The sequence below is a fragment of the Drosophila hydei genome, unplaced genomic scaffold, assembly GCF_003285905.1.
Source record: "Drosophila hydei strain 15085-1641.00,03,60 unplaced genomic scaffold, DhydRS2 tig00008122-arrow-pilon, whole genome shotgun sequence".
NCBI lineage: Eukaryota > Metazoa > Arthropoda > Insecta > Diptera > Drosophilidae > Drosophila > Drosophila hydei.
In genome coordinates, this window is record NW_022045833.1 from 965125 (window position 1) to 981807 (window position 16683).

A 16683-nucleotide genomic window follows, 5' to 3' on the forward strand; every position below is an offset into this window, starting at 1 on the left:
ATTTAGAAACACTACAAATTTTAAGTTTTTTAAGAAAAAAATGTACAACGAAATTAAATATTCGAATAAGCTATATTACTAATTTAGAATGAGTTAAAAAAAATATAAACCAATAAGTTTAAAATTTATTATTTATTAAATTTTGAGTGTGGTTTTTTTGGAATGCAAATTAAATAAAATTAAAAAAAAATAAAATAAAACAAATGGTATTAATTTATTTTTTTTTAAATATATAATTAATAAATAAAATAAATTATATATATTTTTTAATTAGAATTTTTTCAATAAATATTAAAAACGAACTGCTCTGCTCATTTGTCGGCTTTAGGGCATTTTGTTTGTAGTTCTAGCATATCATATGTAATGCTCTTTATTATTGTTTTCAGTGTATAAGCAATACCAGTAGAGATTGGTTTTCTGTCTGTTATCATATATGCACTTGAATTGCCAACGAAATTGCATGCGAACGGAAGTTCGTGCTGCCAAAAGTCAGCTGCGAGAGCTGACTGAAAGCTGAGCGAGAGCTGAGATTGGAGAGTCGGAGGTTATATGTGAGGTTCATGTGGCAGCAGATGCGTTGCACTTCATTTGAAATCAGATTGCTTGATAAATATTACAAAAACACATATATTTCTCATGGTTATTATATAGATATATAGATATATAGATATATAGATATATAGATATATAGATATATATGTTTATGCAATAAACTAGTCAAAGTGAGTGCCATTAAGTGAGACAGCAAAATTTTGAGTTACGTTGCTAAAGCTAAAACTTAAATAGACCACAATTTCCAGTTGGCTTGCAAGTGTGTGCGTGAGTGCGTGTGTGCGGGTGTGTGTGTGTGTGTGTTGTGCAAGTCGAAACAAAAAGCTGCAATTTCGCAGTGCATACTTTGGGGCGCACTAACAAGCAATGCGTGCGAACGGCAAACAAAAGCAATGGCAACAAAACGGAGGCAACTACCAACTATGACGACTCCTTGCCGCAGCCCAGACGCAAAGTGTGCTCCAAATAGCAGCTCAAGTATTTTTAGAGACAGCAGCACAGGAAGCGGATATAAAGGGCCACGAGCCAGGGCGAGTGCGGCGTGTGCGGGGCGCTGCTGCAAAGGGTGCATAGGAAGCTGCAGCTGAAGCTAAAACCGGTTACTACTTGCAGCATGTTGCCAGAAGAAATCCAGCGGAGCGAGCAAGCATAAAGCAGGCGTAACAGAGACCCACTTAAAGATTGAGACACTCGCTGCAGTTGGACTTGGCGCACAAGTGGCAACTGCAACTCGGGTGTGCGGCTGTGGGTGGCTGTATGCGAGAGCGACTAAATGGCCAAACGCTGCTGCTTCTAGCCCTTCTTTTTGGCACCTCAACAACGAAAACAGCTGCACACAAAATGTTGTTACATGAAAAATAGCAAACAAATTGAACCAAAATACATAAAATAAACTCAAACTTTTCTTCTATGCTTCATTTCCTGCTGCTTCTTCTTTCACTTTTTCTGTTGCACATAAAAATTGCTTGTACAAATGCTTGCCACACATATTGCACTACACTGCACACACAGACAAATACCCTGTAAGTTAGAGCTAAGCTGAGAACGACTGCAGTCTTTAGTTTGCCAATCAATAAAAAGGATCTAAGGCCCTTTAAATTTTTTTTAATTACTCTGAAGTATTTTAACAGAATCTAAGGAATATTGATATATATATATACTATTTTCAATTTAAGTTGACAAATATTTCACATATATCTAGTTTTTAAACTCTAAAGTCTGATAATATATAAATGAGAATTGCGGAGAACGGCTCAATATCGCTAGAAAACATTAGACAAAACTAGTTATATACCTAAGAAACTCTCAATTTTATATAAATTATCTTTCTACAGGGTATTAGCAAAGTCTGAACCCGCCTTAAAATATATATATATATTTCTTTTTGAATAACTTTCATGTGATTGTTCAAGACTTTTGTGCTAAAATATTTTTTAATCAAAAAAAAAAAAAACAAGTTAAATATAATTATTAAATATAATTATTAAATAATATTTACAGCATTTACTTTTAGACGCTGTTGGCGAGCGCATTTAAATGGAGCGTTAAAGTGTTAATGAGAAATAAGAAAAGGTTATTTAAAATGTTAAATGGAGTTCGTGGCAGCTGCAGCCTCAATCTGCCACATACACATGCAGTTTTTGGCAACGAAAACCGACCGCGTTGGCCGCAACTATCCACACCAAAAGCCATGATTGATAACATCTCAACATAAATATACACACACACACACGCACACATCGGCCGCCATTGCAGGACACGTGCGGTGCAGATTTTAACGCCAGCGCGAGCAGCGTGGCTGTAGGCTCATTTGTTGCAGCTGTTATTGTTGTTGGCTGGTTGGCTGGCCATTGGCTGGGTTGTTGGCCTTATCGCATTCGGGCGAAACACGTGTAACTGTTGGCCATATCACGGCCAACAAGCTGTGTGTGTGGCAGTTTGCACTCTGTCAGCTGATTATGGTTGCATGCTCGTTTAATAAATGCAACATTAAAGCCTCAGCAGCACGCCACAAAGTTAAGCATTCATGAGACAGTGCATGCAAAAAGTTGCTGCTCAAGTGGATTTTGGCTGCTTTGTTGTTTTTGTTTTGCTTTGCATTTTGCGCCCGGTGAGAAATATTGCAAGGAAAAGGAAAAACGCGTTAAAGCTTAAAAGGCACAACACAAATTGCTGAGAGTCGAGAGTCTTTTTCAGTTGGTTTTTGCTGGCGCTGCTGCATTGGGGCATGAAAAACAATGCGGCAAGTGTAATAAAAACTAAGTAGCTTACAAGCCCATTGCTTTGGCCTCCCTCCCCCTCCCTCTCCACATAAAGAAGCTGAAACATTATGCAAAATTGTTGTCCGCGCTGCCTCCACTGCGGCTGCTTACTTAACGTTTTGTGTGTGGGCGTGATTGTTGCTACATGCTGCTGCTGCTAGTGCTGCTGCTGCTGCTGCTGCTGCTGGTGCAACAACATTCCTCTGCTGCCACACTCTTGGTGAGAATGTGCCTCTAATAACCTAACGTGCCGCTCGCATTAAATATGCTAATTTTTACAGTGAACACATTTTAAGGCAGCAGGCGACACACAGCCATGGCGGACCCCTACGAATGCCACCTGACTGACGACAGGCGACAGAGCCGACGTCGGCTCCCTCGCCACGCCCACACTTTCGCACTGCCCGCATTCTCATCAGGCATATTATTTGCAGACCAGGCAGCAGGCAGCGCATATTAAGTACATCTTGCCACATGTACGTGTTGTATGCCGTCATGTTGCACGGACCGCCCGTTGACATTTAGCGCGACAGTGACAACAACCACAACAGCATCATCAACAATAACAGTAACAGCAACAACAACGAAGCTGGAATTGAGAAAAATTACGTTGCAAATGCTTGAAGAGAAATTTTATAATTTTTCTTTTCATTTTTTTTTTTTTTACCCGACAAGATTTTTGCTTACGCTCATTTGTTGTTTAATATATACATAAATATACAAACATATATATACTTATATACATATATTATATATATATTTGCCTGTGTATATACTTAAAATCAGCAAAATATTCGCTACTCTATAAAAACATGCATAGCAGGTCAAGTAATACGATTGATCTGTGTTTTTCATTACATTTTAGTTTAGGCTATAAAAATAAAAAAATAAAAGCACAAATTATATTTTCTTGTGTAATGAAAGCTCATAATATTTTTTAAATTTTCAGTAAGTCTTGCAGGTGATATGGTCGCATTCCATTTAGCTAGCTGCGGACATGACAGCTTTGAAAGCACATTAGAGCTTTCAGTTTTTTGATAAGCCAACCTATACATTAACTAGGAGCTTTAACAAAAATCAAATTAATTGAAGTAGCTTAAGAAATAGTTAAAGCTTAAGACAAACTTTTTCCACAGTCAACAACTTCAGAGTTAATTCTGCTGTAATTGCAAATTTTTATAAGAGCTAAAAATTAATAAAAGTCCTTTAAAAATTGTTTATTACAAATTTTTAAAATACTTAAATTTATTTAATTTTTTTCTTGCATATTTTATTTTTATATGCATCATATATTTTTTTAGTTCAAATTTAATTTTTGGTGCCTAATAAAAAATTGACTAAATTTAAAGAAAAAGGTTTTCAATTTTGAAAAAAAAAAATTTAAAACAAATATATAAAAATATTTCAAAATTACTATATTAAAAATGGCTTTAAAATACATTAAAGCTATTTAAATAACAAACCTAAGGCAACGAGTTAAGCCTTGTATTTCTACTTACACTCTTTAAAATCCTAAATATAAAATGAAAATAAATCTCAAAACTAAAACTTTCGGCCAATGCAGTTAAGTTTTAGTTGGAATTGCTCCCAAAAGGGTATTTAGCAACTTGCTTAGATTTACGCATATTTTCCAACATTGTCAGCAGCGGAAAAAGACTTTTGGTGTTTTTTCGCTTGTTTTTTTTTTTTTTTTTTTTGTTTGTTGCGCTTGTTGTTTTTATGTTAAAAATATTCAAATTATTCTATGGCAACTGTCGTAAGCGTCTGCCTGGCAACCGGCAACCGGCAACTGGCAACTGGCAGATTCACGAAATTCTCCATTTTTGTTCGCAACTCTGGGCTCACACTGCTCGCCTGGCACACGGCAGCTTCTCTCACCTGCCGTCATTGTCAGTGAATTAAAAACGTCATAAGGGCTTATTTAAATAAATTATGAACATGCAGACTAAAGACGTGGCAACGTTGCGTGGGATTTTCAATAGATGTAAATAATTCAGCACATAAGTGGGCCAACCATATTAGCCAAAGCAGCGCTTAAGACATTGGAAAGCCATGTTAGAAATAGCAGCAGTTGCCCGGCTTATTCCTCAAGGAAATTAAACGTGGCCTAAAACAGCGGCCGAAAAACTTCCAAGTTTTCCACGCTTAATATATATTAACTTTTTTGGCTTCTGTTATTTGTGTTTAACTTATAGATGCCCTGTAACGGGTATGTGTAATTTGGAATGGGGAGTATTAAAAAAATTGTGTATACGCCACATCTGCTTATGTTAAATAATATAACTTATTTAAATAGGATTGCAATTATTTTTATAATGATAAAATGCTTAACAAAATAAATTCTAGTTCTAGCATTCTTTTTTTCTAATAAACAATTGCTTTAGATTAAGTAAGAGCTTATTTAAAATAATATTAAATATATAAATTAAGTATACGCAGCGTTAATTTCTGATTGGCAATCACACTTCATTCAGTTAGGTTTGATTGAAATGAGCAAATAAAAAGTTAGCTACATTAAATTGTAAAAAAAGTTAATATAATTAAATAAAATCGATATTTTGCTTATAGTAGATTCAGCCTTGACCTTAACTCTAGAAGCTTTAGCTAAACGGAAGCGAAGCTCGAAAAACAACAAATTCTCTTGACATAAGTTTATCAATTCGAGGCTAGTCTCTCTCAGCTATTTAACACATGATTACGCTAACATTTGTTCAATATACGAAACTCTCTCTCGTCATCGAAAACTCTCTTAAATTATCTCAAACTCAATTTGCTACTACCTTTTACTTCTTATCATTCCACAACTATATCCAGGGTATTCACAAGTCACTGACTATCTTTCCCTAGCTGCTTCTCGTTAATTTTCTATTGCGGCTAAATGCAAAGTTGTTGCGCCGCACTTCTGCGCCTCGGGCGCTGTCATAACTTTGCTTCTGTTTTTTTTTTGTCTTGGCCAAAAAACCTAAGAAAAAAGTAAAAACAATAATAAAATTAAGCAAAATTACTTTTGGCCAAAAGCAAATAGGAATCCAAGCGTTAACGATCACAACAAGCCATAAAATGTAGTGAAAGCTAAATGTAGTCAGAAACAGAACAAAGAGAGAGAGAGAGAGAGCAGCCAAAAGGGAAGCAGAACTTGAACCAGTTTAACAGAATTTTTATGCACTTTTATTTCTATTGTGGCAATTTGGCAGTTGCAAGTTGCCAGTTGGCAGTTTGCAGCTGCAACGGAGTCGAGCCAAAGCCAGGAGTATTCGCACACTCGCAAAGTGGCAATAATCAGCAGCCGAAAATGCAAACGAAATGCAAAACGTGCCTGGCTCAAGATGCAGGTGCCTGTTGCTGCGTAAACAGCTCAAGCTGCCCCTTCGCCGCGCTCAAGCTGAGAACGAGCCAGACGCGTGTGTGTGTGTGTGACTGGCTGTAAGCTGTGCAAATGGGCTAAACGAAGATGGGGATAGACAAAAGGCGCAGGCTGCCAGCTGATGGCAGACAAAGGCGCAGATAGAGAGAGAGACAGAGATAGCGAGCGAAAGAGAGACAACGAACTGCTAACTGCGAGTTGCTAGGGTGAAAGCGAAAGTGAAAGTAACGCTTCATTGTTATCCTGAAGCGGCAGCTCGTCCTGTTCCTAGCACACAATTGCTAAAAGATAAACTCTTGCTGCGTTGCGGGGCGTGGCACAACAAAACAGCAAAGAAAACCCTGCAAAATAGAGAAAAAATGTAAATAAAAGTGGTGCAAAGCAAATCTCACAACAATTTGGGTCAAACAAGCAAATTGCATTCTGTTTAGTGGCTCTTGTTGCAGCTATTGTTGTTGTTGTTGTTGCCAGTGCAATTGCATTGCCTCCTTTGAGGTTAAGCGCCGTCGAGATTTCCATGGGGAGCAAGTTTTCCTTCACTGTAGCTACTCAGCTTCTCTCAGCTCTCAGCCCTCAGCTCACATCTATGTACCAGGGGCAATGCAAACATTTGGTTCGACTCTTTTGTTGATTTAGTCTAGTCCGAAATCTATACATATATTAGTCTGCTCTCATCTCTCTACCTGCCTGCTTCACCTGCTTCCACAGTATTTCTATAAAATCAAGTCAAAAATTGAAAAGTTCAATTTACGCCAAAGTTTGAAGTAATTTCTCTTTTTTTCCACTTTGATTTAAGCGTTAGTCAATGTTATTAAATTGCAAAATGCACGCGCCAGAAGATGAAATTGTGGCCACAGGATCTTCAAGGATGCGATGCTGCGCCAGACGTTAGCTGGCAACTTATGCAAATTTTCATGCAATTGAGACGCATTCGCGGCGTGCTCTCCCTCAAGGCGTGTGTGTGGGCGTGTGTGTGTTTGGCTGTGTGTTGATGTATAAAGTATGTGTATAAAGTGTGGGTAATGTAGCTGGCAGAAGTGGCCCTAAACGCGTCGAGCAAAGGATAAAAGTCATAAGTAAATTGCTTTTCAAGTTGAGCATGTTGCATTAAAAAACAATAACAAAAAACTTGAAAGAAGAAGCAGTACGAAATGATATTAGAATGTATATTAAAATAGAAAACAATATAGGAGCGGAGCGACTAGCTGGCTTAGAAACCCAATGTCAAGCTGAAGCTTAATCTTAAAGAGTTTTCTTACGACAAAGTCTTAACAAATCTTTTTTTGCCTCTAATTCTCAAACTGTTTATGCTTAAAATTTTCTCATTTCTAGCAGGGTTTTTGGCTAAGCAATATCAGTTAGTAATTATAAATCTGTGCTAGCATTAGTTCTAGATAATTGCCTTATCATTTGTATTATGAAATATTTTCCACACAAACTCAAAATCCTTCGTTCACCTGTAAATAGCAAATTCTAATAAAGCTCTGCGAAATAACTAATTAAATTTAATTAGCTCACAGAGAGGGAGCAGCAGTGAGAGTTTCGCAACTAATCAAACTGTAGCACTGATGCCACTCTTGATAAAGTATTTAATGTAAAGTTCAATTGAAGCTGCTTTGGTATTTTCTCTAACCACAAAAGATTCGCATCTCATTGAGCAGCAAGATTTATGCAGCTTGCGATTGAGCTTTAATTAAATTGCCACTCGGTGGTGGCAGCTGCAACGGAATACGACAACAATAGCAACAATCGACTTGCAACCGGAGTAGCCATCAATGTTGCAGTTGCCGCTGTTTGGGACGAGAGCTGTTGGGGGAGTCACCTCGACAATTGGACAGTTGGACAGGTTAGCAACCGACACCAAGGCGAAGGCAACGGCAAATATTAACTGTGCCAAAGCGCCAGCAACAACAACAAGAACAACAACAACAACAACAACGGCAACTATGTAAACTGACAATGCCAATGGTGGCAGACAGCACCATGCCACTAGCGACACGCCACTTGCCACTTGCCACTTGCCACTTTCCACCTGCCATCTGCTACAAGCATCACGCTGCGCGAGCTTTTTCATTTCTTTTTAACAACAAGCGAACAAAGGAAATTTATATTAAATATAAATTAAAAATAAATGTAAATTAAAAACATATATTTCTGTATATATAATAAAAATTAAATTATAAAAATCAAATTCCATATAAATATAAAAAATTTAATATTAATAAATAAACATAATAAACATACGAAATAACATAATAAATATTTAGTATTTTTTTTTTTTAAACATTTACTTTTATTTTTTTAATTATTTATCATTTAAAAACCTAAGTAAAATTATTTTTAAAATATTATTACAAATATTTGGAAATTAGTCGTTTATCAGAATATTCATTGAAATATATATTATATATAAAATGTTGTTTAATAATTTAAATGTATTCTTTTGTTCTTTTTAAATTAAAAATACTTAATTTCTTGATTTTATGAATTATATTTTAATTTTTCCATTTCACTTTTTTACATATTTTCGTGTTTAAATATATTAAAATAATATAAATAATTTTTTCCAATCTTTTTTATAGGTGTTTGGAGATTACAAATTTGCCAAAACTAACCCAGCAAATTACACCCAATGAGTGTCTATGTAATTAACAGGGTATTCTAAGTGTAACATTTCATTTCATTTTACTCTTCTTTAGTTTCGTGCTCTCCTCTTTTTACTTTGTATTTTTGCTAACTGTCTTTGGTGTTCGTGTTGTTAAGCACAATTTTAATTGATAAATTGCCACTTGGGCCATTACTTGTCGCTCTGCTGGCGCTGGCGCAGCCACAGTCGCTGCCTCAGCCTCTGCGACTGCCACTGCCACTGCCACTGTCGCTGTCGACAAGGACGCTTTGAATAATTTGCCAAGTTGCCGTCGAGAATTCGTTGGCTGGCTGTGTGGCCTGCAGCTGGTGGACGTGCTCTAAGTAACGTTTACATCATCAAATAAAATAAAATGCTTGGACTCATTTAAAAAGCAATTAAATATTAAAAACACTTGTACAATTGTCGCTGACGGCGCCAATTGGCGCGGAGGCGGGACAGACCGAGCAGACGGGGCGTTGCGAGGGTCGCACCACTGACTTTTGGAATTTTGATTGTTTCTTTGCCTTCTCATTTACAAGCGACGCGGGCTCTGGAAGGTTTTGCGGTTTTGTTTGAGTGATTATGCAATTAATTAGAATCTCTTTGGCTGTGGTAAACGCTAAGCGGATAGCGGCGGAGCGAGACGTGTCCTGGCGAAAAATGACGATTGTAATTGAAATTTAATAAATAGCGAGCAACGCGCTGCCAAACCAAAGAGGAAAAGTAAAAAAAAAGAGCAAGCAAAAAAAAGGAGAAACAGTTATTTGCAAGCAAAACGCGTTTTGCTATCCGACAGAGTTAACGGAATCATTTCCTTTGCGGCAGTCAGTTTATTAAAAGCGCGTCCGCACACGATGCGAACACAGGAAAAAAACACAGAAAATGGCGAATAAGCAAAAACAATGCGCGACACGATCAAACACAAGCACTAAGAAAACCCAGCAGACAATAACAGCAAAAAACTACAATAACAACACAAGCAACAAGAACAACAACAATTGCTGCTATGTCGGCCAATTTGATACACATCCGCAAAAAGAAAATAAGAACAACAACAAAAAAAGTATTACAAGAACACAGCGCGCACACACAAATAGAAACAACGAAAACGTAATACGCTTCAATGCTGTATCACTGCAGTAGGGCGGCGAAAGCGAGCAGATGAGAGCTCAGCTTAAGAGCGAGAGCTCAAAAGAGGCGATAAAATAATGGTGAAATTACAAATGCTTACAGATTTCACCACGATCCTAGCGAACAATATATACCGAAGCGAACATATCTGTATACGCATCTCTTTTCAGCACGGATAACACACAAGTGTGACAACGACAGCTAGTCGATGATGATGACATGACGAAAGCTAGGCTGTCATAGTGAAGCGCATGGATATGGAACGACAAAAGGAATAGTGCAAGAGTATCGCGATAATGAGGTGTTAATGCAAACTGACAGAGCAAGGCAAATCGTAAACCGATGCGCGTGAAATGATGACAAAGGCAAGGCAACTAGACGAAAACAAAGATTGTGCGAAGTTAACATCAAAAGCCAAGCAACAAAAGTGAGATATTATGAATAAAACCAAAGGAAGTAGTGATTAAAATGATGAGCGAATTTAGCAAAGCCAAGTGGCAAATATATGAGAGAGCGAACGAGACACCAAATGCAGTGGTGTACAACTTAAGCATACAATCATTTGAAATGGGCAGTAGAAGAGCATAAGCTACCCTGCACTTTTATTATTTTTGCAACATACTGTGAAAAATATAAAATATTCTTATTATCAAATAATATTCAATTCAACATTTTATTTTTATAATATTCATAAAATAAATAAGACAATTTAATCAAATTCCAGTTGACCCAAAACTATTTAAAGCCTTTGTGTACGCCCAAGTAAAACCCATAATACTCGTATTATAGTGTATAAAAATGCAAGGATATAACGTGGGCTTAGCCGAAAGCAAGAAGAGCAAAAAAATAAAAACAATATAAAACTGACGTCCCACATAAGCGTTCAAAATATTCCATTAATTTGATTAGACTTTCGGGCAGGACGAGTCGTTTGAGGGTTAAGCCCTCTATAGCCACTGCCGCAAGCGTTGCGAATCGCATGCAAAAAGGCAGCCAAGAAAATCGGGCAGGCAGCCGGAAAGAACGCGTTGGGTGTGGACGGGGCGGAGGGTACAGGAAAGTGAGCATATGGCAACATTAAGACTGCATGTTGTTGGACACACCTCAAAATGTAGGCTCGTGGCTTTATGAAGTGCCGTTATTAACTATGGGCCACGGTTGAGAGGGCAAGGGCGAGAGCAAGGCCAACGGCTGCTTGTTCGCATTATGCGTCATAAGAATTTAACGCACAAATGCTCAAATTGTCAATAAGAAAGTTGGCAAGGCCCCACCTACCTCCCCTTCCCCCCTCTTCCCACATATACGTAACTTATTTACTTTTTATACCTCAGCGGCGCGCACACATTAAATGTCCAGCGCTTCTTCATTAGGCCATGGCAACAGAGAGACAAAGAGACAGAGAGAGCTTTGGTACCGTTAGCTGGCAAGCTAAAACTGAAACAGTTTTCCGGCCAGGCAATCATTTTTTATGGAGGCACTTGCCGGTGTGGGTGGTTGGTTCGCTGGTGGCGTGTGGGCGCGCGCGTAGCGCATCAAAAACCCATTTGGCCGCCATTAACTTGATTGAGTCGAGCTGCTGCTGCTGTTGCCACGAGATGTTGCCACACTGCGTTTTCGTTGTTGTTTTTTTAGGCAGCATTTAAGTTGAAGTCGGCACATAAATGAAAATTGATCATGTGCTTTGTCTTTTCTGCTTGACCTACCCCCCAAATCCCCCTCCCTTCGCCGACAGCTCTTCGCCCGCGCTGCATGTTAACAACTAATATTTCAGCTTTTTAGCTTTCTTTTCTTAGAGGTGCGCGCTGACTGGGCCCAGAGCTCGTGGCCATTAGTTGTCATTAAGGCGCTTTGGCCTAATTAAACTTTTGCTAAAAATACCCTTACGCCAATCACTCATTAAACTTATCTCCTTCAGCATTTGTCATCAGACCCAAGCCAACCACAGCCCTTTCATCCAATTAAATGCATTGCTTTACGCCTCAGTTTGGGAGTTGTCCTACGCTTGAAGTTGACCCAGTTCGGAGACAAGGCAGGTGCTTGGAATTGACTGCCCATCAAGGCTGGGGCTTAAATCGTATTTCCAGTGCTGTTTAACGCCGTAATTACTTCACAAGTTTTCATAAATCAATGAGTTTGCTCTGCACAGAAACTTAAAGCTTTTCCCAGACACACTTTAAGCTGGTAACAAACAGTTTTACGTTTTACTGCAGGTAGATTTTAAGCTTCTTTGCAGAAAACGTCAATTGTTGGTAGGTGAAAGAGAAATATATAAAAAAAACTGTTACTAAGTCTTTATGAAAGTTTGGTGTTATCTTTTTTAATTTTGATTTTATTTTTAATATATAAAAAGTCATTTTCATTAAATGTTTTATTTATATAAAAATGTATATAATTTTTACAAAATATTTTATTTATAAAAATATTATATAAACATTTTTGATAAATAAAATATTTTATAAAAATTATATACATTTTTTAAAAAAATGTATATTCATAATAAAAATATTTATATAATATTTATTATATATTTTTTATTTATTATATAATTATAAAGATATAGAAAAAAATATATAAAGAAATATTAATATAAAGATATATAGATATAAAGCTATATTTTTAGACTTTTCCTTAACTTTAAACTGGTTCGTATAAACTTGGCAAACTAATATAATTTAAAATGCAACTGCAACAGCAAAATCTGTCTTTTCTTTGAGTAAGAGCAATTAAAAAAAAGAGATAAAATATATTTCAAACATTTTCTCTGCTAGCATATGTACATAAGAAAATCAAAGTTGCCAAGCAGCCATTTGAGCAGCAATTTGTTGCATATTTTTACTTAAAGGCCGAATTAAAGCTGTTGATGATGCTTTTTATCAAATGACTGCTGAGGCATATCAAATGGGTTTTACCGAGGAACTGTTGCATAACAATTCGATTTCACAACCGAGAAGAAATGCGCTTAGTGCTGGGGCATCATTGAGTCACGTGTCAAAATAATCATTCGCATAGCCTTTAACTCTACGGATTCAAAGGCCTCAACGGTAGGTGGCTCAACTATGCATAGCCAGACAGTTGCCATGGCACACAGCAGCGTGTGTGTGAGTGCCAGTATGTGTGTAGGTACAAAATAAATAAATGTGATTTGTCATTTTCCAAACATATAGCAGCAGCAGCAACAGCAGCAACAATTCAAGAAGCTGCTTTTGAGAGCGCATTAAATTGCAGTCAAATGGCACACACAGTGCATGCCAAATGTACACGCATACACACACACACAGACATGTATTTATATATATATATACATATATTTGGCCAATGAATATGCTTCCTTTTGGCTTTGGCCTTGCCTGGCAACTAGTAAAAAAGTTGAAACTCGTTTGTTGCTCGGCATGTAGAGTATTAAATTATTCGAGCGTGCGGGCAACGCAAGCAACAGACTCCACACGAAAATACTTTTGTATGCAACACTGCGCACACAAAACCAAATCCAAACTTAACTTCGCCTTGGCCCGTAGCTCCTGCCGCTGCCAGAGCGTCATGAACATCTGTGAGCCTGGCAACTGTCAGGCGACTTTTAGCAGCAGCAGCAGCAGCAGCAAGGAAGCTGCTCGAAGACTGCAACAAAGTGTGGCAACATCAGCATCAGCGCTCATTTGCAGCAAATCAACTTCAAGAGTCAATGTTAAGCGCCATGTAAAATTCATTCGACTGAGCACATGGCTAAAACGCCAAAAGGCAGGCCAAGACGCCAAGTGCACAGAGCGCGACGTTTCCAAGTGCTAAAGAATAGCAAATACTCTGAATAAATTAATTTAAAATATAAATTTAAAAAATATAAATATAGTATTTAAAATATTATATAGTACCAATATAGACAAAACAAGTTAAATATATGAAAGAAAAATTTATTTCTATAAAAAAAATTAAATATTCTAGATATTCTAGATTCATATAAAATTGCAATCCCAATTTCGATGCCGATATTTTTTATTAAAACAAATACTTTAAAATTTAAATTCTCTATGGCAAATTTATTTATTTTTTTAAATATTTCTTTTACTTCATTTTAAACTCAATGACTTTTAAATTAATCAAAAAAAAATTACTATAAAAATTTTCGACAGAATTCATTTGAAATTTTGTTTCTCATTTATTTCTAATATTAATTTATTATATTTTAACTTACTTTTATCCAGATAAAACCTTTCATATATAGCACATACCAGCGAAACCTCTAGCAAGTGGGATTAGCTGAGCTTAAGAACGTCTGACCACTATAAACTCTGTTCAATAATCTGCCAACTATCCAGACCTGCGTTACATATGCGATGGCAAACTCAAGCTACCTTTTGCAGCAGCACATCAAAGGCAGAAAATAAGAAAAAGAAAATATTAGCTACAGAGACAGAGACAGAGAAAGAGAGCTAGAGAAATACGTGCAAAGGTTCGAGTGGCCGTCAGCTGGCGTTGACATGTGGCGTTGGGGCTCGGGTTCAACGAGCCCAGCTGTTGACCTTTATACAGGTTACGAACCGTACCTGCCAGACCCACCAGTCGGCATATATATATATATATAATCGACAGCTCAAGATGCATGTCAATTATGTCTGCCTGTTGACTGAATCCGAATGCTTTGATTTTCATAAAATTCGACTTGGACATGTTCACAATTATATACAAAGTTACAAAATCAGATTAAAAGTTAGCAATAGGAGGATGAGTTCGCAGAAGGAGATCCAATCAATATCAGGCATAAGCCAACTTCTCCGTTGGCTTGCAGGACGCGTAATATTCACTGGGCTTCATGATGGTGAGCGAGCAGTTCAATTCCTTATTGACTCGGAGCACAGCGCCCGAATTGTTCATTTGGCCGCAATAGTTGGGCGCCGAGAATATGGTTATCAGATTGCGATGTCCAAAGAACTGATAACCATCCTCGACCACCTCGTGGGCGCGACAGATCAGATCGAAATCGTAACGACTGAGAAACTCCCGAACAATCACCTCCGAATAGGTAACGCTAACGCCACGGTCATTGATGCCCCAGCCGTCGCCACTATGATTCAGATCGGCCCAGAGCAAATCGCACAGCAATCCGGAGCCGGGCACATCCGTTGGCCGCGGCAAGTCGCGTATCCGCTGCATGCTATCCAAATAGGGCGACAAGCCGCCGTGGCAGCAAAAGATGCGATTGTCAATGACAGCGGCAACGGGCAGATTATTGAAGCAATCCACAAAGCAGTGCCACAGCTTGATGCTATAGCGACGCTTCATCTCATCAAAGAATCCTGTGGATTACACATGTATAGATAGATGGATATAGATATATGCCTATGATACGTCGTCTCACCATAGATCTTATTGATGCTCGCGCACTCGTGATTGCCGCGTAGCAGATGCATTTGGTTCGGATAGCGCAGCTTGTAGGCAAATAGCAGGCTAATCGTCTCCAGCGACTTTTTACCCCGATCCACATAGTCGCCGAGGAATAGATAGTTGTGTTTTGACGGCCAGCCACATGCCTCGAATATGCGCAACAGATCCTCGAACTGTCCATGCACATCGCCGCAAACGTTGATCGGTGCACTCAGCTCCAAGAGCATTGGATACTTGTCGAACTCCTCACGCACCTGTTGGCACAGTGCGCCAATTACGTCCGCCTCCAGATGGCAATAGCCGCCCTTGAGGCTGCACAAATGAGCTATTATGCCATCGATCTCCATCCCGCTTAAGGCCATTTCTACGCCAGAGAATTTTGCCTAAAATTTATATCTACAGACATGTAAATGTAAATATAAATCAATATATATAAATATATACATATATATTCATGTAGAAAAATAAAAAATGTGTTATGAAGTTTTTGAGTTGTCAGACACGTGCTAATTTATAAGGATTTAACGAACAAATACATGCCTACACATACGTGTGTGTGTGTGTGTGTATGTGTGTTAAAGGGCTTAACCATAATTGGCAATTCATTTATGCTGAAGGTTCCGCATAGCCAACCTTAACCAAAAAAACCTCAAACACATACCTACAGCAAGGTGTAGAGATGTCAGCGTGAGGCTGAGTGTATACGATGAAATTACATCATGCCACGAAATAGAGGAAAACAACTCAGATTCAATTAGATGAAACTTTATCATGCATAAAGAAAAAGTTCTCTGGATAATGGATAATAGATAGATTGCATATAATACAGAGCGGATAATGCATAAATAATAATGGATAATAAATATGTAGAAAATTTATATTTTGATAAATTTTTATTTTTTTATTTAATATGTAATACTCAAGAATAATGAATAAAAGATCATGGATAAATATTAAAAGGTAATGGATAACGGATAATGCTCCTAATAATATATAAGGAATGCTAGACAATTAACCATGGTTAGTAAAATTGGAGAATGGATAGAGAATAATGGATAATCATTGAATAAATAATGGATTATCCACATAACAAATAATGATTAATGGATATCTTGAAAATGATAATAATCAAAATAATCAGATAATTTCTTTGTGCTATAATTTAACTATATTCAAGATTTGAGATTCAAGAATAAGGAATAATTATGTATTACACTCGATGCTGAATACTGCATAATAGATAATAGATACTGGATAATTCAAATAATTAATAATGGCTAATGGATATATAGAAAATTAATATTGTAATCCATTTTTCACAATTTTTCTCACTCTATTCAATATTGGAGATTCATGAATAATGAATAATA

General features: G+C 37.3%; 1 protein-coding gene across 1 annotated transcript; it reads right to left on the reverse strand.

The window, feature by feature from the left end:
• Positions 1 to 14556: 14556 nt before the first annotated feature.
• On the reverse strand, positions 14557 to 15766 carry LOC111600652 (serine/threonine-protein phosphatase PP-Y). Its single transcript, XM_023316873.2, has 2 exons — positions 15288 to 15766; positions 14557 to 15225 (listed from the first exon to the last, which is right to left on the reverse strand). The coding sequence occupies exons 1-2, from the start codon at positions 15673 to 15675 to the stop codon at positions 14684 to 14686; spliced, it is 930 nt and encodes a 309-aa protein (XP_023172641.1). The 5' UTR covers positions 15676 to 15766; the 3' UTR covers positions 14557 to 14683.
• Positions 15767 to 16683: the final 917 nt, after the last annotated feature.

Excerpts from the sequence above, each read along its gene's own strand:
- LOC111600652 (XM_023316873.2), bottom strand. The coding sequence starts at position 15,675 with ATGGCCTTAAGCGGGATGGAGATCGATGGCATAATAGCTCATTTGTGC. Across the intron at positions 15,226-15,287 it reads GAGCATCAATAAGATCTATG|GATTCTTTGATGAGATGAAG; the intron begins GTGAGACGACGT and ends TGTAATCCACAG.